At 49.1% G+C, this 26,883-nt stretch overlaps 13 protein-coding genes across 13 annotated transcripts; 8 read left to right on the top strand and 5 right to left on the bottom strand.

Moving 5' to 3' along the window:
• Positions 1-66: 66 nt before the first annotated feature.
• Positions 67-1,132, top strand: sec11 (signal peptidase complex catalytic subunit SEC11; the record flags this gene model as incomplete). The annotated part of the gene is made up of 8 exons (XM_057141611.1): positions 67-138; positions 197-363; positions 424-450; positions 510-581; positions 661-697; positions 763-795; positions 858-891; positions 999-1,132. 8 exons carry the CDS (start codon positions 67-69, stop codon positions 1,130-1,132), a joined length of 576 nt encoding a protein of 191 aa, XP_056995617.1.
• A 381-nt stretch (positions 1,133-1,513) lies between these two features.
• Positions 1,514-2,222, top strand: N7520_007676 (putative ubiquitin conjugating enzyme (UbcB); the record flags this gene model as incomplete). The annotated part of the gene is made up of 3 exons (XM_057141610.1): positions 1,514-1,540; positions 1,616-1,698; positions 1,784-2,222. The coding sequence occupies 3 exons, from the start codon at positions 1,514-1,516 to the stop codon at positions 2,220-2,222; spliced, it is 549 nt and encodes a 182-aa protein (XP_056995616.1).
• Positions 2,223-3,298: 1,076 nt separating this feature from the next.
• On the top strand, positions 3,299-5,091 carry N7520_007675 (cytochrome P450; the record flags this gene model as incomplete). The annotated part of the gene is made up of 5 exons (XM_057141609.1): positions 3,299-3,607; positions 3,675-3,915; positions 3,965-4,083; positions 4,130-4,930; positions 4,996-5,091. The coding sequence occupies 5 exons, from the start codon at positions 3,299-3,301 to the stop codon at positions 5,089-5,091; spliced, it is 1,566 nt and encodes a 521-aa protein (XP_056995615.1).
• An 845-nt stretch (positions 5,092-5,936) lies between these two features.
• On the top strand, positions 5,937-8,339 carry N7520_007674 (putative GTPase activating protein (Gyp3); the record flags this gene model as incomplete). The annotated part of the gene is made up of 1 exon (XM_057141608.1): positions 5,937-8,339. The coding sequence occupies one exon, from the start codon at positions 5,937-5,939 to the stop codon at positions 8,337-8,339; it is 2,403 nt and encodes an 800-aa protein (XP_056995614.1).
• A 539-nt stretch (positions 8,340-8,878) lies between these two features.
• Positions 8,879-10,519, top strand: N7520_007673 (choline transporter-like family protein; the record flags this gene model as incomplete). Its single annotated transcript, XM_057141607.1, has 2 exons — positions 8,879-9,112; positions 9,173-10,519. 2 exons carry the CDS (start codon positions 8,879-8,881, stop codon positions 10,517-10,519), a joined length of 1,581 nt encoding a protein of 526 aa, XP_056995613.1.
• A 304-nt stretch (positions 10,520-10,823) lies between these two features.
• N7520_007672 (uncharacterized protein) lies at positions 10,824-11,597 on the bottom strand (the record flags this gene model as incomplete). The annotated part of the gene is made up of 2 exons (XM_057141606.1): positions 10,824-11,465; positions 11,520-11,597. 2 exons carry the CDS (start codon positions 11,595-11,597, stop codon positions 10,824-10,826), a joined length of 720 nt encoding a protein of 239 aa, XP_056995612.1.
• Positions 11,598-13,079: 1,482 nt separating this feature from the next.
• On the bottom strand, positions 13,080-15,123 carry N7520_007671 (uncharacterized protein; the record flags this gene model as incomplete). The annotated part of the gene is made up of 2 exons (XM_057141605.1): positions 13,080-14,328; positions 14,390-15,123. 2 exons carry the CDS (start codon positions 15,121-15,123, stop codon positions 13,080-13,082), a joined length of 1,983 nt encoding a protein of 660 aa, XP_056995611.1.
• A 487-nt stretch (positions 15,124-15,610) lies between these two features.
• N7520_007670 (bifunctional AAA family ATPase chaperone/translocase BCS1) lies at positions 15,611-17,195 on the bottom strand (the record flags this gene model as incomplete). Its single annotated transcript, XM_057141604.1, has 2 exons — positions 15,611-16,969; positions 17,025-17,195. 2 exons carry the CDS (start codon positions 17,193-17,195, stop codon positions 15,611-15,613), a joined length of 1,530 nt encoding a protein of 509 aa, XP_056995610.1.
• Positions 17,196-17,672: 477 nt separating this feature from the next.
• N7520_007669 (uncharacterized protein) lies at positions 17,673-19,037 on the top strand (the record flags this gene model as incomplete). Its single annotated transcript, XM_057141603.1, has 4 exons — positions 17,673-17,797; positions 17,859-17,903; positions 17,958-18,590; positions 18,659-19,037. The coding sequence occupies 4 exons, from the start codon at positions 17,673-17,675 to the stop codon at positions 19,035-19,037; spliced, it is 1,182 nt and encodes a 393-aa protein (XP_056995609.1).
• A 436-nt stretch (positions 19,038-19,473) lies between these two features.
• N7520_007668 (chaperonin-containing T-complex subunit CCT3) lies at positions 19,474-21,408 on the top strand (the record flags this gene model as incomplete). Its single annotated transcript, XM_057141602.1, has 6 exons — positions 19,474-19,498; positions 19,563-19,629; positions 19,711-19,919; positions 19,974-20,564; positions 20,631-21,268; positions 21,322-21,408. 6 exons carry the CDS (start codon positions 19,474-19,476, stop codon positions 21,406-21,408), a joined length of 1,617 nt encoding a protein of 538 aa, XP_056995608.1.
• A 332-nt stretch (positions 21,409-21,740) lies between these two features.
• On the bottom strand, positions 21,741-23,276 carry N7520_007667 (MFS transporter; the record flags this gene model as incomplete). Its single annotated transcript, XM_057141601.1, has 1 exon — positions 21,741-23,276. One exon carries the CDS (start codon positions 23,274-23,276, stop codon positions 21,741-21,743), a length of 1,536 nt encoding a protein of 511 aa, XP_056995607.1.
• A 505-nt stretch (positions 23,277-23,781) lies between these two features.
• Positions 23,782-24,372, bottom strand: N7520_007666 (PRKRIP1 family protein; the record flags this gene model as incomplete). The annotated part of the gene is made up of 1 exon (XM_057141600.1): positions 23,782-24,372. One exon carries the CDS (start codon positions 24,370-24,372, stop codon positions 23,782-23,784), a length of 591 nt encoding a protein of 196 aa, XP_056995606.1.
• A 964-nt stretch (positions 24,373-25,336) lies between these two features.
• N7520_007665 (PARP-type zinc finger-containing protein) lies at positions 25,337-26,865 on the top strand (the record flags this gene model as incomplete). The annotated part of the gene is made up of 4 exons (XM_057141599.1): positions 25,337-25,352; positions 25,604-25,743; positions 25,780-25,986; positions 26,173-26,865. The coding sequence occupies 4 exons, from the start codon at positions 25,337-25,339 to the stop codon at positions 26,863-26,865; spliced, it is 1,056 nt and encodes a 351-aa protein (XP_056995605.1).
• Positions 26,866-26,883: the final 18 nt, after the last annotated feature.

The following is a 26,883-nucleotide window of genomic DNA, read 5'->3' as shown; positions in this document are numbered from 1 at the left end:
TTTCAGCGCAAAACATCCTTCTCCGAGCTCCCTTCCCTACCTTGCCTTCCGTTCGAACCGCCCACGATGCTATCTTCGCTCTCCTCCGGAGCCACCAATGTGCGCCAAACGATGGCACAGGTGCTCAACTTTGCCCTTGTACGCTACATCTGCTCCTGGCCCGCAGCCCGAATACTCGATTAACAAGCGCGTGCAGGTCTTATCCACAGCCTTCATGTTATGGAAGGGGCTATCAATCTTTAGCGCTTCATCCAGCCCTATTGTGGTGGTTTTGAGTGGTAGCATGGAGCCTGCTTTCCAGCGTGGTGATCTTCTGTTTTTGTGGAATAGAAGCCCTCGAGTGGAGGTTGGAGAGGTCGTTGTGTTGGTATTCCCTTGCTGCAACGGATGAGAATCGGCCTTACTGACTTGAACTTGGAATAGGTACAACGTGAGGGGCAAGGATATTCCGTACGAAAACCGAAGTCTACTCTTGATCTTTAAATTCGACATCTGCTAACAATGACTAGTATCGTCCACCGCGTCTCCCGAACCTTCCCAGAAATGGAGCCCAAAAAGAACAAAGTGAAGGAAATCACAGTGTATGTTCAATTCTGGATCAAAGTCTTTTCACGAGAGTCTTTGTTCAATTGTTAGCTTGGATTCTGACTGACTTATCAGTGACTCCGCACCGGGTACTCAAATGCTTCTGACAAAGGTATGTTACTTTGTAGATAGCATTTTTCTGGATTGTGACACCTACTGATTCTGCTTTATAAACAGGGCGATAATAACTTGGCTGATGACACGGAGCTGGTTAGTTCTTTTTTGCACTTGTTATCAACCTATCACCAAAAGCTAACCTCAGTCTACACTAGTATGCAAAGGGTCAAGATCACCTGGATCGCAACGGTAAGCTATCTTTTCATATCAGGCGCACATGTCATGCTTGTAAATTCGGGCGGAAACTTTATCATCCTCCGACTGATTCTTTGGGTCAAAACTAATGTATTCTCTAGCGGACATTGTCGGAAGTGTGAGAGGATACATCCCAATGGTTGGGTATGTGACAATTATGCTATCGGAACACCCCTGGATGAAGACTGCTTTATTGGGTTGTATGGGATTGATGGTAATGCTGCAGCGGGAATAATTGGTATAAAGTCGATCAAGATGTATCGGCACAGCTGGTTAAATAATAAAAAAAGACTTATAATATTTATCCAAGCAATGGCTATAGATACCAAGGGGCATGGTCCATCGAGACTTAACTGTGGTTGACCTTGCGGGCCGAATATACTGACGTCTTTGCGCACCCCACCAACTTCCGATTTCTTGAGGCTCCGAGCTTTACCACGCCTAACCCCCAGTGACTCACAATTTGGACCTTTTGATCCTTGTGCAGCCAAACTCCTCCCTTCCAAGTCCTCAAAATCGACTTCCACAGTCCTTATATCTTCAAGAGGCGCCTCATCGCCTCCCCAACTCCCCGCAGTCCCCAAGCGCCCCTCTACGATCTGACCATCTCAACAATATGACCAGCCAGAAGCGCATTACCAAGGTAAAATCTTCTGGAGCTACTATTATCCTCAATCATTTGTTATTTTTTATCCACTGACGTTTTTTTCCCTTGCAGGAGCTGGCCGAACTCACGGAGTCGCCCCCGGATGGCATCAGTGTCGAATTGGCCGACGAAGCAAACCTGTATGAGTGGAAGGTGTACATGGAAGGGCCTGAAGGATCACCATACCAAGTAAGAAACCTCTCTCTTTACCGACATGACGCCTGCTCTACCTTGCCCCAGGGCCTCTGGGACTGAAAGGGATCCGCCCAAGGCAGGAACATGGCCCCCAATAGGACGCGCTGTTTTCTTCTTCTTTAATATTATTATCCGAAGCTCGCTGACATTCTTGATTACACAGAAAGGCCGATTCCTAGTCAAGCTCTCTCTACCAACCGGATACCCTTTCAAGCCCCCCACCGTCTCCTTCGCCACAAGAATTTACCACCCCAACATCACAAATGATGAGAAAGGAAGCATGTGCTTGGGTATGCTGAGAGCCGACGAGTGGAAGCCGAGCTCGAAGATCTCGGCCGTCTTACAATTCGCTCGTCAACTGCTATCAGAGCCCATGCCAGATGATGCTATCGAGGGTCGAATCGCTGACCAATACAAAAACGACAAGAAACGGTATGAGGAGATTGCGCGGGACTGGACTCGCAAGTATGCTGTTGCAGAATAAAGAGCACTTGTTTTGAGCCACGCCTAATGACTTCGACGCTTTTGCATTCTACATGTCTATCGATAGACAACTGTTACTTTTGCCATGGCCTGGATCGCATATTGGCTTGGATAAGGGAGCTTCTGTTGACTAGAAGTTGAGCATATTAAAAGCAATGACCACTGGACTATTCTCAGTTTCTATTCTAAAATATTGAGACTACATGCATGCGTTACGGAACAATGCATCAATTGCATTTCTTGGCTCGAGATTGGTAAAAAGTGGTGCAACTGCTCAGGTGGTCTATAACCTCGGAAGCATTGGCACCTCAAACAAAGACCTTGCTAAAAGCTCCCGATACATATCGATACGTAGTAGGATCGTCTCAAATGCTCAGCTCGGCAGTGAATATATATTGAGGACCCTTGATTCGACCAGTTTGTCTTTTACCTCCCTGTTCCGGGAAGCGACCAGCTTAGGTCAAGGCGCCCTATCATGAACCAGAGACCGCGTGTTCTAAGTTCACCGGGGATTTGTTGGTTCCCCACTCGGTGTTTTTTTGACTAGCACAAGACGGCACAAAACCTTCGACGTGCAGAATGATCTATCACCCATTCCTCTTGTGCGGCTTGGCAGAGGCATTTGTGATTTAAGCGAGATGTGGATTGGCCTGTCTAATTTTAGGATGATAGCCTCATAACTTTGAGAAAATATCTGCTGTAATCGCTTGGAAAATTTCATGCGACATGCGCGTTCTGACGAAGACTATGCACAGCCCCTATCATATTGTACTTATGCCGCTAAATATATGCCCAGAAATGATACGAGAGAATTTTAATTTTGGAAGCTGCCGTCCTGAAATCATGTTAACTGACTTTTTGAATTATAGTAGGCCTCGGTAATGGTATGAGATCTGGTAGAAATACGAGCCAAGCTTTTGTTTGCCTTTCCGTCAGCGGAATTAAGGTCGTCATAACTTCCCCGCAAGCCCCACCCCCACAGATCTTTCCTTGATCATATATGGCACATAAAGCACTCCGTCATGGATGGTTTGGAATCCATTTGATTGTGCTACGTGATTAACGATCCAAAACACTATGGCAATCATCTCAGACTCAGTGACCTTCGTAATCCAACACGCGACAAGCATCCTTCTTCTTCTCGTCATAGTCCATCTCAGTCGCAATTATCTTAAGCCGGGTGTTTCATCTGTACCGGGGCCATTCCTCGCAGGATTATCCAATGTCTGGAGATTCATTGATGTGGCGAATGGGCACGCCGAAGCCAGTTTGTACAAACTACATAAGAAATACGGGGACTATGTTCGATTGGGTCCAAATGTTGTCAGTGTCTGGGATCTGGATTCGCTGAAAGTGATCTATGGAATCAATAAAGGTTATCGAAAAGTAAGTGAACTGGGATTTGAACTCATCTTTGCGTACCTAGAGTGTCTCCACGTCACTAATTTTTCAGACTGAATTCTATCATGTGCAACAACAATTAGCCAATGGCAGACCAACTCCTACCCTATTCACCACCACAGATGAAGAATATCATGCCTCAATCAAACGCCCTATCTCGGCTGCATATTCCATGAGCACGTTGACTGAATTTGAGCCATTTGTTGACAAGACCATTCAGACTTTCTTTGCAAAGCTGGACAGGTTTGTGGATCAAAGGAAGGTCTGCGATATTGCTTCTTGGTTGCAATATTGTGGGTAGCTGCAGAAGACTGGTAGAATAAGCTGTTGACTTTTGAGTAGATGCATTCGACGTTATTGGCGAGTTGACATTCAGCAAGCCGCTTGGGTTCCTGGAGAATGGGAACGATGTAGATGGCATCATTGCTGCACTGGAACGCATGCTTGACTATTCTGGCAAGGTCAGTCTCCATTTCTATCAGCCGAAGGCGTACTTAGACGGAGTAGATTGGCCAAATGCCTTGGCTCGACTATTTGTTCATCAAGAACCCTCTTCGGCAGCTTATCCAGGGGGGTTCAACTGGTGCTGTGGCTCGCTTTGCACGTGCTCGATTGAATGAAAGACTTCAAGAGTCACAGTCCAGTGAAAAACCTACCAGCAAGGTAGCCCATCCAGCACACAGGGATTTCTTGGCACGTTTCTTCGAAGCCAAAAAAGAACACCCGGGTATTGTGACGGACAATCAGATCTTCTCATACACGATCAGCAATTTAATTGCTGGTTCCGACACCACCGCTATTTCACTCCGGGCAATTCTTTATTACACGCTAAAATCTCCTAGGGTGTCAAGAAAGCTGCACGACGAACTGAAAAGTGCTTACCAAGCAGGTCGAATCTCCTGTCCTGTCTCCTGGAAGCAAAGTCAAGAGGAGCTACCTTATCTCGACGCCGTGGTTAAAGAAGCGCTCCGCCTGCATCCGGCAGTGGGTCTGTTACTCGAGCGCATCGTACCCACAGGAGGACTACAACTTCCTAATGGCGGTCCCTTCTTGCCTGCAGGAACGATTGTCGGAGCCAACCCGTGGATAATCCACCGCCATTCTTGTTTCGGGGAGAAAGTCGACTTGTTCATTCCTGAGCGATGGCTGCAGATGGAAGGAGAGTCAGAGGATGAGTATCAAGCACGGAAACAGCAAATGCTACGAGCGACCTTTACGTTTGGAGCGGGGCCTCGGACGTGTATAGGCAAGAACATCAGTCTGCTGGAGATCTATAAGCTGATCCCATCACTCTTTTTGACCTTCGAGGTAAGATAATGCGGGTGTATCGCGTGCGGATCGAGGTGTCGTATCTGACTGGGGTACTACGATAGATCACTTTAGAGAACCCGGAGAAGGAATGGACAACGGTTAATGCTTGGTTTGTGCGGCAAAAACACATGGATGTACGGTTGACCCATCACAATTAAGCTTAGCCGGGCCGTTGTGACGATAGGGTCTCATTCGATATGTCTATTTTCGAAGCAATTGTATTCAAATATTTTGAATTTGGAGTTGAAGAGTTTATGACATGGGTATTTCGTGGATTGTCATAGGTCGACAGCTTTTGAAAGGAAAGAGGGTCCAAGGATCCATGGAAACACATTATGATCCCCACAATAAACAACCATAAAGGTGAGGGTTGTAAAATAATGCAAGATAGTTGCAATACTAACAGCGAAAAGAAGGATGTTGGGGAAGCAACCAAGTCCCCGGATCATCCGTTTGGTTTAAATCAAGGTTGATCCCCGTTCCGTTGCATGAAAGAACAATAGAATCAACAGTACTATACGAGTTCTGCATGGTATCCCCAGAAACAATAAGAACTACATTCACCTTAGGAATTAATTGATCAAGACTAGTCACATTGTTCATAAATTGATTAAAAATTGACTTTTTTCGAAACGCCCTTGTCGACGTCATGTGACGCTAGGCTAGAACAGGCTTCTGTTGATTTTTGTCTCAACTTCGTCCTCATTCCAGTCCTCTGGCAGGTCTCGCTTCATTTTTCTTTTCAGCTTGGTCCACTTTGTCATTCCTTTCCTGGCACTCATATTTTGAAATCCCTAGAGCAATTAGCTCGGTCTTTCGTTGACTTGTTTCTTTTTCTTCGCGCCCTTCGTGTACAACGTACACACAGATACCCACGCGACTATCAACTTTTTACCACCTATTTGCCACTATACACCAGTCTCCTAGGGTCTCACGGCTATTACTTGGGACCTTTCGTCACGAAAACAAATGTCCAGCGGGAACTGGTTACTAGTTGGTGGCCATGGTCACAGAAAATGGAACCTCGAGATACCCGTCTCCCTTTGAGGAATCAGATCTACGCGGTCGCCGCAAGATTTCCCAAACGGCGCGATTGGATCCTCTGAAGATCGATCCCCGCGCACCACGAACTGCCAGATCTACCCCCAGGTCATCGCCGCGTTCTCCGAACTCAACATACGACCAACGCGCACGCTCGCCCAACCCCCCATCGGCCAGGTCTTTTTCAGATGACCGACCGTGGCTTCCGATGTCTCTCCGGGCAGGCTCCCCGCAGGAGATTCCAGAAGATTGGAGGGCGAAGCAATCCGTTGGCTACCCTCCCCCTTTACAATCACCCGACCCACAAACCCCAAGATACTACCCTCGCGATAACGAACCAGACTGGACGCCCAATCGCAAGGCCGCGCCGGCCAGGGGCGGTCTGCGAATATCTATGTCTACTTCCAGATTGCACGGCAGGCGGCCGCGATTACAAGAATCCCCAGACCGACGCCAGGAGCTCAACGTCCATGGCCTGCCGCCGCCACCACGTTTCCCACACCAGGGGTCCGCGGATAACAAATCCCTCCGAACCAGCGTGAACTCTGCCATGACATCGCGGTCGAGCATTGAGCAACACAGTGGCACGGAGCGCAGTAGTGTACTTACGAAGAGCAGCTCGATTACCGATTTGTCACCGGATACACCTGATGCTCCCTATGGCATGGAGGATGGCATGAGTGTGGAAGACGCGATTTCCATGTACCTTGACGGCTTCAGCGATGTTACAGAAGAGCCGGCATCTCCTATGTCTCGGGCTGACAGCAAAGCACTGTCAATAACACCGCCCCCATCCCGAGATATGCATTTGGACGGCATCCCGCCCCCGAAACCTATTTTGGGGGATATTCCTCCCATTCCACCATTACCGCAGTCCATTTTGCCAGAACCTGTGTACTTGCAACCAAATATACACGACCCTGGTGCAGAAGCTCCCTCCGAAATGCCTTTCCTTGGATCCGAGCCCGCTTCGTTCGAGCCTCTCGAGCGTCCTCCTTCGATGCCTACGCCACCTAAACCCCTATCAGATCAATCATCCAACATTCAGTCAGTTCACAAGCGCGAGCAGACTAAAATATTCATTCCCGGTCCCGTCCCTCCACCTCTCATTTCTGGAAATGACACGAGAGACATGTATGGGTTTCGCAAAGCAACTCAGTACGTGACTCGGGAGCAGTACGAGATCTGGAACGGCCCATATTCAAATTATACTGCCCAACGGAGACAGAAATGGCATGCTATGCTCCAGGAACATGGGCTTCCAACCACAAATCCAAGCACATTTCCGGCGCAGTCGTCTAAACTCAAGCGTTATGTGCGAAAAGGCATACCCGCGGAATACCGGGGCGCCGCGTGGTTTTGGTATGCCGGCGGGTGGGAGCTCCTGAACTCCAACGTCGGCCTCTACGACGAATTGGTGAGAAAGGTTATGGCTTCGCCCAGCAATGATGACAAAGAGCACATTGAGCGTGATCTCCACCGAACTTTTCCCGACAACCTTCACTTCAAACCAGAGTTTGTTGATGCTGCTGAGCAGGCTGGAAGCGGCAATCCAACAGAGACGCAAATGATCCAATCCCTTCGTCGTGTATTGTATGCCTTTGCCCTCCACAACCCCAAAATCGGCTATACTCAATCCCTCAATTTCATCACCGGCATGCTCCTCCTCTTTCTACCGGAGGAAAAAGCTTTTTGGATGCTGCATATCATAACCTCGCTGTATTTGCCTGGGACACACGAGATCAGTCTGGAAGGCGCCAACATTGATCTTTGGATCCTCATGGTTTTGCTCCGAGATACAATGCCGGGAATCTACGCCAAGATTTCCAGCATGGGAGGAAACCCATCCGGCCGTAAAACCCCACCACTCAATGTGAATTCGCGATTACCAGACATTACTCTGGGCCTGACTAACTGGCTCATGTCGGTCTTTATTGGAACGCTCCCTCTGGAAACCACTCTGCGGGTCTGGGATATTTTCTTCTATGAGGGCTCCAAAACATTCTTTCGTGTCTCGTTGGCTATCTTCAAAGCATGTGAGCGGGATATCCTGGCTGTTTCCGATCCTATGGAGGTATTTCAGGTGGTGCAAACCGTCCCCAAGAAGTTGCTAGACGCCAACACTTTGATGGATGACTGCTTCTTGCGAAAGCATCGAGTTGGTCAAGGCCGAATCGAGGAACTTCGAGCCGCGCGCCGCACCGCTGTTCGTCAAGAGCAAATGCGTCGGTCTGTTGCTTTCAGCAAGGGTGAACTGAAGCCAGCGACCGACGATTTCCCTGTTCGTCGTCGGAACAACCAACCGGGCCTGGAAGACAGAGTCGTCGACTCCTGGCGCCATCTGAAGCACCATGCATTTCGTTAGTCGATCCTAAATCTCTTGACGCTGAGGTCGCCAAGACCGTGTCTATTGTGCTACCTGCAGGTCTGGACCAGGTGACCAGAATAGGCCAATTAGGATCTGCACTAATTCCTGTAATCATAATTATCCTTGTCAATTTGGCAAAGCATGTCAATGTCCCCCGCAACTAAAGCAACTAAAATACATGGGGGAATCTCCTTGCATTTTGAACGGCGTTGTGATGGAAACAAAGAATCAATGGCATCGTGCATCGCATATTGAAATACATGACATTTGTACGTTTTTACTTGTTTTTGGATTCCAGTACCTTAGTTATGTTTAGGTTCTTGGCGCTTAAAATTGGGTTTGACGCTACCGAACTTCCAGGGTCCTGAACCCTACAAGGCCGATCATTGGGCCGATCATGGTTCCTTCCGCGAATGATGCATGTCGTCATGGATTCTAATGCGGAACAAATAGCTCCTTGCTTCAATCAAGTTTTCTTTGACCTTTTCCATCCCTCACTTTTCACTTTCAATTGTATCTTTGCCCGGTGTGCAGCTATGAGTGGGCAAGCTGCTAGTTACTACAACCCTAACCAGGGTGTCGATGCTCAGGGTCCGACGGACCATACTAATGGCTACTCGCAAAATGGAAATTATCAACCACCAGTAGCGGAGCCCAAACCACCTCCTCCATACCCAGACAATGCAGCTCCGCCGCAGTCCAGTCAGACCTTCAACCAAGCTTTCAAGATCGACCGACCGAAATACAATGATATATGGGCAGGTCTTTTGGTACGTTGTCTTGTCCACGGAGCCCGAAGTATACAATTTACTTACCAATGTCTATAATAGCTAATCGCGGTTTTCCTTGGCTATGTTGCTGTGTCGGGCTTGACTATCCACTCTTATGCCACTCATAAAGGGTTCAGCGGAGGAGGAATCTACGACTCCGGTAATGACTTCTCGCTAAACACCAATACCCTTGTGCTTTTCATATTTGTTCTCTGTGTCGCTCTAGTCTTCTCATGGGCATACTTTATGGGCGCGCGCTACTTCACCAAAACCTTCATCTGGGCCACAGGCATCCTGAACATCGTCTTCGCTTTCGCAACGGGCATTTACTATATTGCACGCAAGGAATACGGAGGTGGAATAGTATTTTTGCTCTTTGGCGTCTTTGCAGTCATCTGTTTCATCAGCTGGATCCCGCGTATCCCATTTACTGCCTTTATGCTACAGACGACGATGGATGTCGCGCGAGGTTATGGAAATGTCTTCCTTGTCAGCGCACTGGGTGGCATCGTGACCACTGCATTTGCGGCATGGTTTTCGGTGACCTTGGTCTCGATTTACGTCAGGTACGAGCCAGATTCTAAAGGGACAAACCCAGCTTGTGCGAACGGCGGCTGCAGTACCGCCAAGGTGATTGGTCTGGTGGTCTATGTCACTTTTGCCATGTACTGGTTGAGTGAGTGGATCAAGAACACGGTGCATACCACCATTGCTGGTGTGTACGGGTCCTGGTACTTCTGGAGCAAGTCTGCGGGTGGAATGCCCAAGGGAGCCACCCGCGGCGCTTTCCGACGTGCGACCACCTACTCCTTCGGAAGTATCAGTTTCGGAAGTCTGATCCTTGCGATCATCAATATGATGCGCCAGGCATGTTCAATCGCTCAACGACAAGAAGCTGCTCAGGGGAATATCGTTGGATCGATCTTTGTCTGGATCCTTGGATGCTTAATTTCATTGCTCGATTGGCTGGTGACCTTTTTCAATCGCTATGCTTTCTGCCACATCGCGCTTTATGGAAAGCCTTATATTCCGGCTGCCAAGGACACATGGAAGATGATGCGCGATCGTGGCATTGATGCGCTGGTACAGGACTGTTTGATCGGCCCTGTCTTGACTATGGGCTCCACTTTCGTGGCATATGTGTGTGCATTATTGGCATATCTCTATCTGCAGTTCACGAAGCCAGCTTACAACGACGATGGAACTTTCACTCCTGTCATCATGGCTTTCTCTTTCCTTATTGGCCTGCAAGTGTGTCAGGTCTTCATGACGCCTATCGGAAGCGGCGTCGAGACAATCTTTGTCGCAATGGGTTGGGATCCCCAAGTCATGATAAACGACCACCCAGATATATATTACAAGCTGGTACAGCTGTACCCACGAGTTCAACAGGCCATCCACGCTTGATAGTACACTATATATCATTTGACGAGACAATGATGAGCAGAATTTGAATAACGGGGATTGACAAGGACAGATGCAGAATGAACAAGTATTGGGTACATATTTAGGTAGCTGGTAGCGGTAATTGGGTAATACTGAATAATACGTGTTCATTTTCATTACAATCTCGACCTTAAGTAAACGTTCTCCCTTGACACCAATATAAACTCCCAACAGAAAGCCGAAATCTGTCTAAACAAGAAATCATATCGCAGCACACAACGGCAAGAAGGGATGAAGAAGGTAATAACAACCCCAAACCGATTCTTTACAGAGCTATCATCAATCCCATAACAGCAGCTACACCAAGCGCAGCGAGACTACCCTGCACAGCACTAAGCTGAGGCGCCGCACCCTGGAAGGAATTGAAATGCTGCCCACTAGCACCCGAAGGTCCAGGAGTAGCCGCAGACCCAAACAAGCGCGAAGAAGAAGAAGCCCCAGCAAACACCCCACTAGACGAAGCAGGCCAAGAAGCGACAGCCATACCACCCACGCTGCTAGGAGTAGGCACATTAACGGGGATCTGAGCCAAGTGCGAAGGATCGAAAGCAGTAGGCGTAGGCTTGCATCCACACTCAGTCTTGGTCTCGGTCACGTAGATAACACGGGGAGCAGCGGGCTCAGCGGAGCCCATCTCAGCGTCAGCAACAGGAGGAGCGTAGGCGCGCTTGGTGTCCGCCATTTCCATGGGCCTGCTTGCGTGCCGGGCTGGGGCGGCGGGGCTGTCGCTGGTGCTGGAGCAGAAGGAATTCTTTAGGTCGTCTGGGTCGATCCCGGCGTCTTTGCAGGCTTTGACGGCATCATCGCTGATTTGGCCTGAGAAGTCGTTAGAGCAGACGCAGTCCTTTGTGCTCTTGTTGGCGCAGGCGTCAAGTGCGGATGTGTCGATTCCGGACAGGATGGCGTCCTGTTTCTAAGGATTAAATTGTTGTTCGTGGTGTTTGGGGCTTGGATAACTTACACCGCAGGCTTCGATGTCGCTGATGGACTGGGCGCTGACTCCAGCGATGAGGAGGGCAGCGGCGATGGCGAAACGCATTGTGATTGTTGTTGGTGGTTTTTGGAATTGGTGTCGAACGAGGGAATCAGATGCTGGAACGCAGCGAGTCGGCACCTGGAGTTCATGGATTAAATAGCAAATCTTACCCGTGGTAAACAAAATACATAATTGGCCCTTTCTGTATCCCTTCATCCTTGGACTCGGTTGTATTGATAATTATGACGTGAAGGTATGTAGCTCTCTTGCCCGAAGTGGAAGACTGTGTACATAAGCTTTCCCCGGTATCTAGTAGACTGGCCAGCTCACTATCCATTGATGCTCGTTGCTATCCCCTGTTTATCACCTTGGAATGTCACAAATATGTGCCAGTGGTGATAATTCTCGTGCTATGCCTGTATCCCTGGTTACCCATCTCTCCGAGGAATGTCCAGGAAATTCTCGATTATTTTTAGACGTTCATTTTATTTTGATTGTCGATCAAATAACTAAAAGGCTTGTTTATCGGTCTCTTTATTCCGAGCTAGTCTATCAGGTTGAAGCTACATCCTGCGGGTCCAACCACATCAAACTCATACAACGAAATTCTCTAGCTTATGAAATCTGCTAATCGTTAAAATCCACTTTATATAGCATGCTTGAGGTCGTATCCAGATTATCTTCGACTTCAATGTTATGTGGCAGGTATCTAGTTTGACAGCAAGATATGGAATGATCTACAGAGATAATAGCTACAGGTGGACGGGCCAACATCGCGAGCATTGTTGGCTGATTGGCCAAGCATCTGTATCGAGATATAGCATGCGCTTATAAAAGGTAGCAAAAGATGTTGGGGTCAGTAGGCTATCTTCTTCAACGACGACTCTCCGCTTCAGTCATAACCGGCCGCTGGAGAGTCTTGATAACAAATCTAATATTCAACTACCCGTACGTACATATTCAGATTCATCGTTGATCTATCGTCGGCGTGGTCGTCCCTCGTCTTGAATCTCACCGACATGAGAATCCTTAAATTGATACGACATGAACTTCGGAGGTCCCGGTCTTGCGCAGAGGTTGATATGTAGTTGATAACAGGTGAGAGGTCAAGTGTTATGGCCAGCGGATTGACCTGCTTCTTTTATACCTTGCTCATATGGACTCCATTGAATTGATATATACCCAAGTATGATTGAAGTTGGATCCCCAAGAGAATTGCTAATTTCAAAGCATTGAACGTCACTTGCGTTGATGAAGGTGTAATTTGGATGGCCATCTATTTGACAACCAATCTATGGGGATATCACGATAAATCCCCCTACAGCCCCACATAGAGATAGCCTCCAACCGCTGATTTTTCTAACCGACATTTCACAGATTAGTTGAGGTATAGATGCCGATATAAAGAAGAGCCAATTTCTGGATCCTACTCAAGCCAAAGATCGTTCATTGGGTATAACAAGAAACATAATATACTCCATCGCTTCAATCTAAACCAGACAGAACAAGAAAGGGGAGACAACGTAAAGTCGCTCCAAGTCCAGCTTAGAACTTCTCACTTGTCAAACAGCGCGTCGAATTGACCAAAACCCATGCCAAAATTTTAACAAACAGCGTTAATGCCTTGACGATCAAGTCCAAGCCAAAGAATAGAATCTTCAATATGCCCCTTACGAGACCAGGCAACTTCTCTCCTTCGCGCGACGAAGTATGCCCATACCGACCATACTTCTCCAGATCAAATTCTTCGACCACGATCTTCTGGTTCTTCTGCCGCTTCTTAGATTTAGAGTTCTGCTCGTCTTGTGGCGCAGACTTGGACCGATCCCAAAATTTCAAGAAGTCTTTCCATTCCGGTCCAGCCTGCTTGGCCTTCGCGGCTTCAATCTGGGATGCCAGCTCGAGACTATCGGCATAGTCCTCTCGTTCTGCGAGAGTTGTGATCAGTTTTCCACGGAACGGCATTCCCTGCCGTGATCTTGGTGTGATGCTCGAGACTATTGATTTGGGAGATCCAAGTTCCATGTTTGCAAGAATTGGGTTGGTAGCTTCGTCTGAGACAGCCACCGCCAGGATTGCAGCAATTAGGGAGTCGATGGCATAGAGTGAGGGGATAGTGGCGATAACGGCAGCTGGGGAGATGGACAGGGTCCGAGTAGCGAAGTCCAAGGTTGCGAGTGGTTCGTCGGAGTCTGTTACGGGGAGGACTGAGGTGCGTCGATTGGCAGCTTCTTGTGCAGACTCTATAGACGATGTCGACACTGGGCCAGTAACAATGATTGTCGGTGGTTGCTGGGGGCTGCTATCACTGGATGAGGTAGAGACAGTGATATAAAGTATTCCAGAGGACTGGGACTGAACAGGAGAGAGTGGAATACCTGCCGCCCCTACGAGTGCTGGAGGGTGCCGTTTGGACAAAGAGGGATGCCGAAGCTCATAGAGTCTCAGGTTGCGATTCCAAGATAGCCGGCAAGACTCTTGAGCTGCGGCCCGCTGGAGGGCCTTGTTCTCCACCTCTCTAGATTCCGAGCCGGAGAGCTGGTGCTGTTTACTGATTTCATCTGCTTGCTCGATTGCAAGCATAGCGGCCAGCCGTGAAAAGAGAAGCGCGACAAGTCCGTCATGGGGGTGCTCGCGACGACTACGGCTCTCAAGATTCAATGTCATTATAGGCACATCGTTCGCGGGGTTTGATGGCGCGCTCCGAGAGATAGCCAATTCGTTATTCGAGTATGTTTGCAGCATATAGAATGGTTGTTCCGAATTGCCGAATGTAAAGGTTGCCGGCCCGATCCTGATGGATGGAATCAATATGAGTTAATTCTAACCTATGAAGAAATAAATGCCAAACTCACTTTGTCAAGCGCAAGTTAAACGCTCCATGAAGGTTCTGCGGTCGTTGGCCATTTGCAGCTTCCCATAGCATCTCCAACTCTTGCGGCGTAGAGAATCGGGCTTCTTCAGAGTCTAAAACACCAATGGGAAAGTTCAGCACACTTGCAGGTACAGTCTTTGGCCCGAGAACCTGGTCAATCTCAGATGTCGGGGACAGTGTAAGCTTGGGTCGGCGAGATGCCTTTCCCTTCGAATCTGGGGCGCTGCTAGGCATTTGAGGATGATAGCTTTGTTTATCGAGAGGTTTATTGGGATCAAATTGGGGAAACATTGACCGCATTGGTATCGGAGAAGCAGATGACTGAAATGACTCGGGTGAAGTAGCTGATGTAGTCGTCCGAAAGCTGCCGCTGCTATTGCTCAAGCTACTCTGAGAAGGCAAAGCTGTGTGGCTCGACTGGTTGTCTGAACGACTTCGGCTACGTGCAGATTGGGAACCATGAGATGACACCGACTTTGCCGGAGACTTTGAGCGGGCAAGGTGCGCTGGTGGAGGAGGGGGAGGAAGAGCCTGTGTATCTTCGATGATTTGAAACAGCACTGACTCAGTTGTGTTGGGAGAAACTTTGAGTTCATTGAGAGGTATTGAAGGTCCAGTCTCTGCTTTTGGGACTGGTCTTTGCACACCCTTTCGGAATGGGTTCTTGGGCTTCACCTCTGGCGATGGCGGTGGAAATAATTGAAATTGACTCATGGCTATCGTATCTGAAATATGATGTATATAGATCCACGTTCACGGCGAAGTAGAGTGGGGAAGGACTTTGAAAAAGAACAGGGGGATGTTTCGATTGACATATACACATTTGCTTCGATGGGCGTCCGTTGCTTCATGCTGGGTCATAGTACGTGACAACCCTATTTTTGGGCCGGGCGCTTAGCCTGTGACGGCTGTGATTGGCGCAGATCGTGCGACGGGGGATAGTGACTGCAGGAGCGCTTCGCTTAGTTCACATGATTGGTGGTCCAAGTGACTAAATCCCCAAATAGCTTGAGTCCTGGATGGCGATTGGTGATCGAACTCTGCAGAAATCTCACCGCAAAGTTCAACGACCTGAAGACTCGGCGCATGCAACCGGCCGAGGCGGCACAACAGAAGGCGTGAGGATTAGACAAATCTGCAAAAATTGCAGGTTAAACAGGGATATCTATACATTTTGAAATATTTACATCATATGATACAATTACTCGGGACCCTGGCCATGCTCCATAGCCTCATCGTGTACCGAATGGGTAAGTCCCTCGGCCATGGCGATCGCACCCTCCATATTACCCTTATTATACAGGAACAGCCCTTGAAGGGCTGCTGCGCTCGTGCTCCTAGAGCGATCAGCCTTGTGACCATTTTCATCCTCGATCAGGCCTAGCTCTTGGAGTCGATCAAGAAACAGTTTCCGATGGGACCCATCGGTGTCAATATCTTCGTAGAATCGGTCCCAGAGTCGGCCAACTTGATAGCGCGATACTTCGCCAAGACGAACAGTCATATCCACGCGCCCCGGTCGGACCAAGGCCTCATCGAGCCTCTCGACATGATTGGTGGTGAGGAAGACAATGCGTTCCTCGGCGCTAGCCACTCCGTCAAGCGCGTTCAGTAGGCCGGAAAAAGTCACATTTGCCCCACGATAACCATCGTCATCGGACTGCGTACGGCGATTGGAGAAAGCTGCATCCACATCTTCCAGCAGAACCAAGGTTCGCTTCGGAACAATAGTAAGAAGATGATTCAATCGATCATCGGTCAACCCACGCTCGCTGAGATTCAAAATTGCAATATCGTAATCAAGCTCAGCTGCCAGCGCCTGAATAAAAGAACTCTTGCCTGTTCCAGGTGGGCCGTACAACAAATATCCGCGTCGATACGGAATGCCCCGGTCGTAATACCAAGATGAACTTGAAATGAAGTCCTGAACATCTTCCACAATACGTTCCTTGACGCCCTCCGCCAAAATCACCGAATCCAGTGGACGCTTCCGCCGCGGGTTGCCAAATGGCCGCCATTCCGTACCCCAACTATTGTATATCGTTGTTTTCCCTTCATGTGATTTGGCAGCGTAGGCATGGGCTTCGGTAAAGAGGTCTTCGAAGATATGGCGATGGGAGTAGAGAGTAGTAAGAGTGATCGTCTCCCATGGCTTTCCGGTCTGGAGATCACGGGACTTGGATTCCCGTATGCGGTTGACGAAGATAAAAGCGTTCTTATAGCGGAGGACATGTTTTCCGGGTCCCGGCACCAAGGAGAAGTGTGTATTCAAGGCGCCATTGGCGTGTTCCACCTTTTGGGTCTGGATGGAGAGATGGCGCATCCCGGGTGTCATTTTCTGGAGAAGACGATCGATATAGCCGGAGTTGGCAGCTGCACGAGTCGCACCTAGTTGTGATTGCTGGTAAAGGGTCATCCAGTGGAGAAACCACGGGTATGAATCATCTTTGATGCTGATCTCGACGTCAACCAACATGCGGCGACGTAGCAAGGCGGCACCTTGACGAAGGCCCCGTTGCGCAAATGTGAGTCCCGCTCCTAAACCTGCAAGGCCAAAGCCCTATATGAAATTGTCAACGGATACTGAAGAGGTGGCCTGGTAGGAGATCACATACAGCTGTGAATAAGGGATTGGATGTTAGTTGTGACCAGAGACTACCGTCCCCATTTTGAGCCGACTGAGCATTCTGAAGCGTCTGGGTTCTTTGTTGAAGAATTAAGTCCCCTGCAGATGGTGCTGACGCAGCCACGACACCTGGCGCAGCATGGGATATGCCTGACTCCATGCCCAAATCAAGGTGTGGTGAATGAACCAAAAGATCTGGATTGATAAGAAAGTCAAGATATCGGAGTTTTAACGGCCCGAGCTGTAATCGGTTGTACAACACAAGCCACCCGAATGATCGGCCATCGTCAATTGTTTGTTGCTTTATCTCTTCTCCATCTTATTCCTGTAATCTCTTGAGATGAATAGAGATCAGCCCGTCAGCTTCCAACCTAGGTTGTTGACGAGATCGGGGAGTTGATTGCTCGACACGGAGATAATCGGGTTTATCTCAACTGGAGAAACGGAGTCGGTTTACTCCGTAGGTCCAATGGCAGTTTCTTCCGCCGGCATTCTTCAATCACAACGCCGAAAGCCTGCGCGCAGCGCGATCAATTGGATCCCAGGGGGTGGTATTTAAAAAGGACCTTTGCCCCCCATGCGTCCCTACTCTCGTTTTTTTCGGCCCACCATCAAGCCATATATGTCTGTTCGCAGTATGGGTTCAACCACGACACAGATTTTATACGCGCTTACTGTCGCTACTGCTCCGGCTAGACCAGCCCCAGAGGATGCATCAAAAAAGAGCCATCATGCTGCATCTGGCTTCAGGAATCCATGGGAGTCAGTAATGTTTTTTTTTTCATTCCACATGTATGCGCTGACCGAGGCTATTTTTTGACAGCTCATGGCGGGATGTGAGTCTCAAAAGTGTAGGAGAGGTCATGATGTAAGCCACTCACCATGGGTAACATGATCAAAAACTCACGCGATCTCTTTGCAGGCGCCGATTGTCCGGTAAAGCCAATGTCCCCGATACAAGTGGTCCTACAGTCCCTGTTCGAAACCCCGAATTCCTTCCTAGCCGCGATACCCCAAAATTACGCGCAACATGGTTGGGCCATGCTGCCTACTATATCGAATTCCCCAGTGGCCTTCGAGTCCTTTTTGACCCAGTCCTCGAGGAGCGATGCGGACCGTACAACCTGCTAGGGCCTAAACGCTACACGGATGCACCCTGCAAGCCCACCAATATCCCATTGATCGATGCCGTTATTATTTCACACAATCACTACGACCATTTATCATACCACACAGTCACAGCAATCGCAAAGAAGCATCCCCACTGCCACTTTTTTGTCCCACTTGGTAATAAGTCGTGGTTCCAAAGCTGTGGCATTGAGAAGGTCACCGAGCTGGACTGGTGGGAGGAGTGTGACATTACCTTATCTCCAAAAACCATGGAAACCAAGGTAGACGCAGTGGGTGAAGGCCATCCGAAGGCCTCGGAAATCACCGCCCGGCTCAGTTCCGTGCCTTGTCAACACGTCAGCGCCCGTGGTCCTTTTGACAGGTACAAGACTCTGTGGTGTTCTTGGGCTTTAGAATCCGAGGGCAAGAAAGTATACTTCGCAGGGTATGTCACACTTCTAGCAGTGTAATTGCAGAATACAGAGTACTAATACAGCCCTTTTTTTTGATCAGAGACACTGGATACCGACCAGTTCCCGAGCTTCCTGAAGGTGAGGATGATCATGACCCGAAGTACGATTTCCCTGTCTGCCCTGCATTCAAGCAAGTTGGTGAGTTCCGGGGTCCATTTGATCTTGGATTGATTCCGATTGGTGCATATGCTCCTCGTCATGTGTGGAGTCCTGCACACGCTGATCCACATGATGCGGTCTCAATCTTCCAGGATACCAAGTGCAAGAACGCATTGGGTATTCACTGGGGAACTTGGGTTCTGACCGAGGAGGATGTTCTTGAGCCTCCCGAGAAGCTGAAGACTGCATTGAAGCAGTTTGGTCTTCCCGAGAAGGGTGTTTTTGATGTGGTTGACATTGGTGAAAGCCGAGAGTATTGAACGGGATCTGTTAAGTCCAGCTCTTTTGGACGCCTTGTATTGAAAGGCAACAGAAAGGTTAGAAATGGCTTTGGAGGAGTAGCGCCTCACGTTGGGTTGGGGGCGAACACTGTACAATATTTGCATGTATCTTTCGATAGACTAAATTTAAAATCACCCACTTTGTACCATATGAACACAATTGATCAAGAGATATGGATAGAGAACTTGTTAAGATTCGATGATTTTTCAATAATTTCGATGTAGTTCTTGTTTGCCTGGTTTGTCCCTACCGATTTAGGCTTAGTGCCACGGAGCTCCCACTTTGGAAATTTAGGATGCGGGCGACATCAACGCGGTTCCGAGTTAGCCTTCTCTCTGTTCATCGGGAGTTTTGTTTTGCATCTGGCTTGACTTCATTCCTTCTTTCCATTCGACATATTAACTTACCGCCAATATGCAAGCTCCGGTGGTGGTGATGAGTGCGTGCCCCTCATTCCCCGAGACTGTTCTGGCGGCATTTACTAATGGATCTCCCCTGAGTAGACACCAATGCTGGCGACCGACAGGTTGGTCGCCGGGCACAGCTTTCCAACATTACCGCTGCTAAGACGTACGCTTATCCTTATCCTCGCTCTCTCGGTCCTACCGCTACGCATTTCGTTCGAGGCTAATACAGTTTACCCCCCGCCAGTGTTGCCGATATCATTCGCTCATGTCTCGGCCCCAAGGCCATGTTGAAGATGCTGCTTGACCCAATGGGTGGTATCGTTCTGACCAACGATGGTCACGCTATTCTCCGTGAGATCGAGGTTTCGCACCCGGCGGCCAAGAGCATGATCGAGCTCAGCCGTACCCAGGATGAGGAGGTCGGCGATGGAACCACAACTGTCATTATCTTGGGTACAGTTTCAGGCCCTACTTTGGTTGCTTGAAGATTTTCTGACAATTTCATAGCTGGTGAGATGCTCGCTCAGGCCCTCCCCCAACTCGAACGCAACATTCACCCCGTCGTCATCATCTCCGCCTTCAAGCGTGCCCTCGCCGATGCCCTTACAATTGTCGGAGAGGTTTCCAAACCCGTCGACATCCACGACGACAAAGCCATGTACAAGCTTATTCAGGCCTCCATCGGTACCAAGTTCGTTTCACGGTGGTCCGACCTGATGTGCGGCCTGGCATTGAACGCTGTGCGCACAGTTTCCTTCGATGTTGGTGGTGGAAAGCAGGAGGTTGATATCAAGCGCTACGCTCGTATTGAGAAGGTCCCCGGTGGTCAAATCGAGGACTCCGAGGTCATCGACGGTGTTATGGTTAACAAGGATATTACCCACCCCAAGATGCGGAGAAGAATCGAAAACCCCCGCATTCTTTTGCTCGACTGCCCTCTGGAGTACAAGAAGGGAGAGTCCCAGACAAACATTGAAGTCTCCAAGGAGGACGACTGGAACCGCATCCTGCAGATTGAGGAGGAGCAGGTTAAGCACATGTGTGACGCCATCTTGGCAGCCAAGCCCGACGTTGTCATCACTGAGAAGGGTGTTTCCGGTAAGAGATTGTGTTTTTGTTTGGTGGTAAAGGCCTGTATCTGACCATTTGATTCCTTTTCTATAGATCTTGCACAGCACTTCCTGATGAAGGCCAACATCACCGCTCTCCGCCGGGTGCGGAAAACAGACAACAACCGCATTGCCCGTGCCACCGGTGCTACCATTGTTAACCGAGTCGACGACATCCAGGAGTCGGATATCGGTACCCGTTGCGGACTGTTCGAGATTGAGAAGATTGGTGACGAGTACTTCACATTCATTCGCAAGTGCGACTCCCCCAAGGCTTGCACCATCTTGCTGCGTGGCCCGTCCAAGGATATTCTGAATGAGATCGAGCGTAACCTCCACGACGCCATGGGAGTTGCCCGCAACGTCATCTTCAATCCCCGCCTGTGCCCTGGTGGTGGTGCCGTCGAGATGGCTGTTTCCGTGAAGCTGAGCCAGCTTGCCCGTTCCATCGAGGGTGTCCAGCAGTGGCCGTACAAGGCCGTTGCTGATGCCATGGAAGTTATCCCCCGCACACTGGCCCAGAATGCTGGTGCTAGCCCCATCCGTGTCCTCACCCGCCTACGCGCTAAGCACGTCGAGGGTCACAACACGTGGGGTCTGGACGGCGATTCCGGCAACCTGGTGGATATGAACGATTACGGTGTGTGGGAGCCGGAAGCTGTCAAGCTTCAGAGTATTAAGACCGCGGTCGAGGTAAGCTACAAACTGTTCCCCTGCGCATTCATGGTTTACTAACTTCTATGCAGTCCGCGTGTCTGCTCCTCCGTGTCGACGATATCTGCAGTGGTAAGTCGGCTCAACAAGTTAGCGGCGGTGGCGGTGGTGGCGAGTAAGTAATAGATGAGCAAGACCAAAAAAAAAAGATTCTCATGCACTTGATGTCCGTACATAATGCTACATGACTGCCCTCAAGTTTTTCTATTCTGTATGAACATCCTAGACCAGAATGAACTGTCATATGGGTATCCTTGTATAGCAGACTCCTGTACACTACCTGGCTACTTTATTGGATGGGCATCATCTGCCTTTCCTATCGAATTTTCAATCTAGGCATATTGTAAAACAATATTGTAGTAAACAGAAAAAGAGTAGGAATGTAAACAAGACCACTGAGTCCCGTTTTGATCGTGTTGTAACCATAGCCTGGCCTGTCTTGAACAACTGTTTATTCTGTACTTTGGCGCTTATGGACTGGTTTGGGCTCCGGCAAGAATTTCGCTCCGAGTGACAAACCCGAGGAGAACAGAGCCAGGAAGATCCAGATAGCATATCCCCCAGCAAGTTGTGTCCTCGCTCCCAACGCAAAGAGAGTAGTGAAGAGAGCGGGACAGAAAGCCCGTAGACCACTGACACCAGTCAATGCCAAAGCATTCAGCGTACCCAGAACCCTCGGTGAGGGCGCGACATCATTGATGGCTAGCTGAATCGCGGTGAAGGACATACTGACTCCGCATCCCAAAACTAACATCAAAGGTGTAAAAACCCAGAAAGCCTTGACAGCTGCCTCACTTCCGTTCCGTAAGAGGACATTTCCAATGGCCATGCTCAAAAAGAAGATCGGATAGAAAGCAGCGCAAATCCGGATCACGCCGTTCGAGCCAATTCTCTTCTGCAATGGGGGGAAGACTAGGAGGAGCCATGTAGCCTGAGCGGCACCGTTTACGCCCATCAGGAGGGAGATTTGCATGGGCGTGAAGCCGTATCCGCCGAGGGAAATGGGAGTGAACCAGAAGACGGGGACGATAGCCGTGTAAGCGTAGGCGAGGACCATGATATGACCGTATATGTAGAGGACCATGCCTACACCTGGTGCTTTCATGAGTTCCCATGTTGTGAGCTCGCCGCTTTGAGCTGGGGCGTCGGAGGCTGCCTCGCCATCGTGGCCATGAGCCGGATCCTTCTTCAGTGTTTCCTCGACAAAAAGGGCACTAGTTATGGCAGCGGTAGCTCCCACCGCTGCCACTACCCAGCTTGAGAGAACGTACGGATACTTCTCGAAGAAATGGATGCCTCCAAAGATGCCCGGGAATTGAACTGTAGGGTTGGCAAGGGCGCCACCTAGCAAAGGGCCGAGGAAGATACCCAGATTCCCACTAAAGGCGAACCAGCTGAATGCTCGAGCCTGGGTCTTGGGTGTGCTGTGCTCTGCTATCATGGTCCGAATGGTGACAATAGTTCCGGCAAAGACACCGGCGATGCACCTGAACATGATCATCTGCGGAATAGATTGTGCCAGTCCAAAAAGACCAGTTGCCACAGTGACACCGAGTAAAGAGAAAACGAGCACAGGCTTGCGTCCAATGCGATCGGCTAGTCGACCCCAGAAAATCATGACAATCGCTTGCGTTAGAGAAAATAGTGACTCGATGAGCCCAGAGTAGAAACCGATATCCGAGTCCGAGACATGGCCATTATCTTGAACCATCTGGCTAACATATGGGAAGATTGAGAAAAACGCCAGTGGCTCTATCGCACGGGCATAGCAGAGCAACAGGACTTGAGTTTTGGGTAAAGGCTTGTCTTCCTCATCGGCAGCGACATAGCCGTCTGACTGTGATGTGCCATATGTAGTCGAGGTGTGCAAATTAACATGCTTGGACAGAGATCCAAGAAGAGCCGTAGTCTCATCTTGACGATCATTTTGCTCGGCAACTCCGATAACCGTCTCTCGGCTCGAACTGCTCCCTGTGGTTGTGACCATCTCTGGACTTGAATCTGACCAGTCGAAGTATACCTGGGCAGGAGATTAGACTGGAACAGTCTATACTCGAGACTAAGAATGTCTTTCACAGGAACAATGTCTTTTAAGGAGCATTCTTTATCGAATACGGGATGAAATCGGTTATCGCAGTTATGTAAGCCCCACCCGTCTAACTAGATCAGTATACGCTAATGCATCTGGACAGAGTCCCAGATAACGAAAGGTAATGACAAATTTGAATGCATTTTTTCAGGTCAGCGACGAGATTTGTACTGTGTACTGTGTACCGAGAGCTGTTAAGCATTTCTTCCCGCGTTGATAGTTGCGGGATTAAACCTTCCTGGCCATAGTGTCTCATTGTTTAACGGGTCCACATGTATACTTCAACAACAGATTAAATGTCGAATGTCTTGATTGCTGATATATCAGTTTATAATTCTAGGCTTTCAAACTTTAAAATGGGTATCAATATTTGTACAACAGAGCCAAATCAGCACTGACGGCCTCATTCGTCGTGAATAATCACACCAGGAACCTCCTCGACATACTGTGCCTCCGAATCCGCAGTCCGGGCACCAGTAGCTACTGGCTCACCAGGAGCCGTCCCTCCCTTCGCCATACCAGGCGAAGGACCATCAATATGCATGGCACTAGCAGGATTCTTCGGCTTCCCCCTCATAGCCTTCTTCTTCTCTCTCCTCCGCCGATTCTTGTCTGTCTTCTGCTCATCCTTTTTCCTCGCCTCTTCTCGTTCCCTCTTCCACTGCTCGTCCTCTTTCTCCTTTGTCACCTCCGCCTCCATCTGGCGCACGCGCTCATTCTCTCGCCGCCGACTTGCTTTGTAGACGTGGAACTCGCCCGAGCCTGCTCCGGCCGAGGAACCCTGGACATTGGCGACGATCTCTGGTGGTGCGGAGAGTAAGGAGCCGACGCGCTTGTCTGTTCCCGGAAGCCGAATCTCCTTTGATGGGTCTTTGAAGAGTGTCTTGATTTCCGTTGCTTGTTCCGAGTGTGGTGTAATGGCGCGACGCTTGGTGGGCCGTTTGCTGCGTGGATCGGCGCTAGTTGGGAGTGACTCGGGGCCAGGCTCAGACATTATGGCTAGGTGTAGTTGCTTCTTTTGAGATGTTTGGTTCGCGGTTGGCTTCAATGCTTTTATTTTTCCTTTCTTGCTGGATAGCAATGGATGATGCTGATAGGATTGATACCGTAATAGCCTTTAGAGAGGTAAAGGCTTTATTTGCTGAGATCTGAATCCCTAGCTGACAATGGTGGAACGAAAGGAAGTGGTGAGAGAAGTGTAAGGCACTGGCGAAGTTCGCGCCAAATCTGAACTGCGACACGCTAACCGCTTTCGGCTTCTGGTGTTCACTTGTAGATGATTCTAGTTTCCCAGATCCATTGGCTTTTGATTGAAATAAGAAGTTATCCAGATAAATACTCATTTTCAATGTTCTTTTCTTGTTGCTCGGTAAAATTTTCTATTCATTCTTCCTGAGCTGTACGTACAAGTACAGGTATACGGCGGTCGAGATACAGCTCTTTTGAAGGCTTAAAGAATCTTCAAATGTCCCAAAGACTTATCATTTCTTTGACAAAGAAAGAAGTTGCTGCCTGCAAGTTTACAAATTATATAGCCTTAGGGATAGTATGTATTACAACTCTTTCCCAGTTTTGAACGGCAAATGATCCCTTATTACTCGCGACTTAATCCAAAAGGCAAGACCTCTGGGCAGTCGCATAATAATTTGACTCATAATATTAGAATTGCAAAGTAAATATAGAAATACAGGATGTTTGGATAGAGTAATACCCTTGACATCTTGTCCAGGTGGTTGTGGCTGACGAGTCTGTTACTTTAATTTGCAGGAATTGGAGTCACGTCACTACACTCTCCACCCTTTTCCCTTCCAGAGATTTCTCATCAACCCCAGTCTCTCCCAGATTCTACCGTTTGTATCTGTTTTGAACTGTTGACGACTGCGATTTTCTTTTGTGTTCAACCGGTTTCTAAATCAAGAAAAAGCCACCGTGAACTTGAGCAGCGCGTCAACCGAATAATGCCTTATCGTTTTGGTAAGTCCTGCCTATCAGCAATTCCCCTTTCACCTTCTTCAGGTCGTTTTTTATTCTACGTTATGTGAAAACTGGAAGCACCTGGTATCTCCAGTCCAGCGACACGCGAATTACGCGTGTTAGATTGCGGTGTGCGATTATTCAGTTGATCGCAACACGGATAATATTATGCTGAAGCCCAGATACTAATATCCTACCCACGCGCAATGTATAATAGTTTTTGCTGTTCACTATGCTGACTGTCCACACAGAGCTCGCTCCAAGTGGTCGTGCTGGTTGTACGAACAAGGAGTGTAAAGATGCCAAGGAAAAGATTCCCAAGGGGAGTCTCCGTGTAGGCTCCTGGGTCGACACCGACAGAATGCAGAGCTACTTCTGGCGCCACTGGCAAGTACAAATTTGAACCACATTCAAAAATACCTGTCAGTCATACGGTGGAAACCTAATTATTCTCAGGGGCTGCACCACTCCTCGTGTTCTCGAAAACATCCGGACGGGGTGGGAGGACAGCTGTTCCGACGGCAAATCTGACTACACTCTGTTGGATGGCTACGACGAGCTTCCAGAGGAGTTTCAGGAGAAAATCCGCCGCGCCCTTGAGAATGGCCACATTGATGATGCAGATTGGAGGGGAGTAAGTTCTGAGTCTCGGATAATCAGTCAGCTAGGTTTTCTAGCGACACTTTGATATTCACGAATTTCCACTGACTGGTTACACTAGGATCTTGAGATGAACCGACCTGGTTGTCGCACCTTCCGAGTTCCAGGAAGTCGTGCCGGGCACAAGAAAAATGTACAGACCCCCTTTTTCAGTACCTAGCAGCAACTAACATGCTCCGAGGACAAGGACGCTGGAAGCCCCTCCAAGGCTACTGAAGGCCCTTCTAAGTCTGAGGATACACCTACCGACCCCAAGAATGATGCCGAGGAGACCAAGCCGAAAAATTCTCGTGCCAGCAGGAAAAAGGCTCCTGTCACCACTGAAGCTAAGGTTGAGGATGTCGAGGAGGACACTCCCGCCAGCTCTCAGGTTGATGCTGAGGAAGCCAAGCCCAAGAAGTCTCGCGCCAGCAAGAAGAAAACCCCTGCCGCCACTGAAGCCGATGCAGACAATGTCGAGAAAAAGCCCACCAAGAAGAGCCCAAAGAAGACCATCAAGGAAGAGTCTAATGACCAACAGAAGTCTACCAAAAAGAGTGCAAAGCCGGCCACCAAAAAAGTCACTCCCACGACCACCGGTGATAGTACCGAAGCCAGCGCTGTTCCTAAGTCTAAGAAGATTAGCCGCCCTGCCAAGTCCACTGCATCTGAAGAGAACTTGATCAAATCAACCAAGGGTGTTAAGCGCAAGGCTATCGAGAAGGAAGAGCAGGTGGAAGAAGCGACTGATCAGGGCCCCAAGCGCCGTGGTAAATCCTCAAAGCCCCGGGTCGACCCGAAAGAAGACGTGCCATCTCGCCCGAAGCGAAATGCACGCAGAAAGGTGGCGGAAGCTACCGATGATAGTAACTAAGCGTCGGCATCGACCTAG

The sequence above is a fragment of the Penicillium odoratum genome, assembly GCF_028828045.1.
Source record: "Penicillium odoratum strain IBT 22623 chromosome Unknown utg000005l_segment0_segment0, whole genome shotgun sequence".
Lineage (NCBI taxonomy): Eukaryota > Fungi > Ascomycota > Eurotiomycetes > Eurotiales > Aspergillaceae > Penicillium > Penicillium odoratum.
Note: the sequence above shows the minus strand (reverse complement) of the source record. Positions and strands in the feature narration are given on the sequence as shown.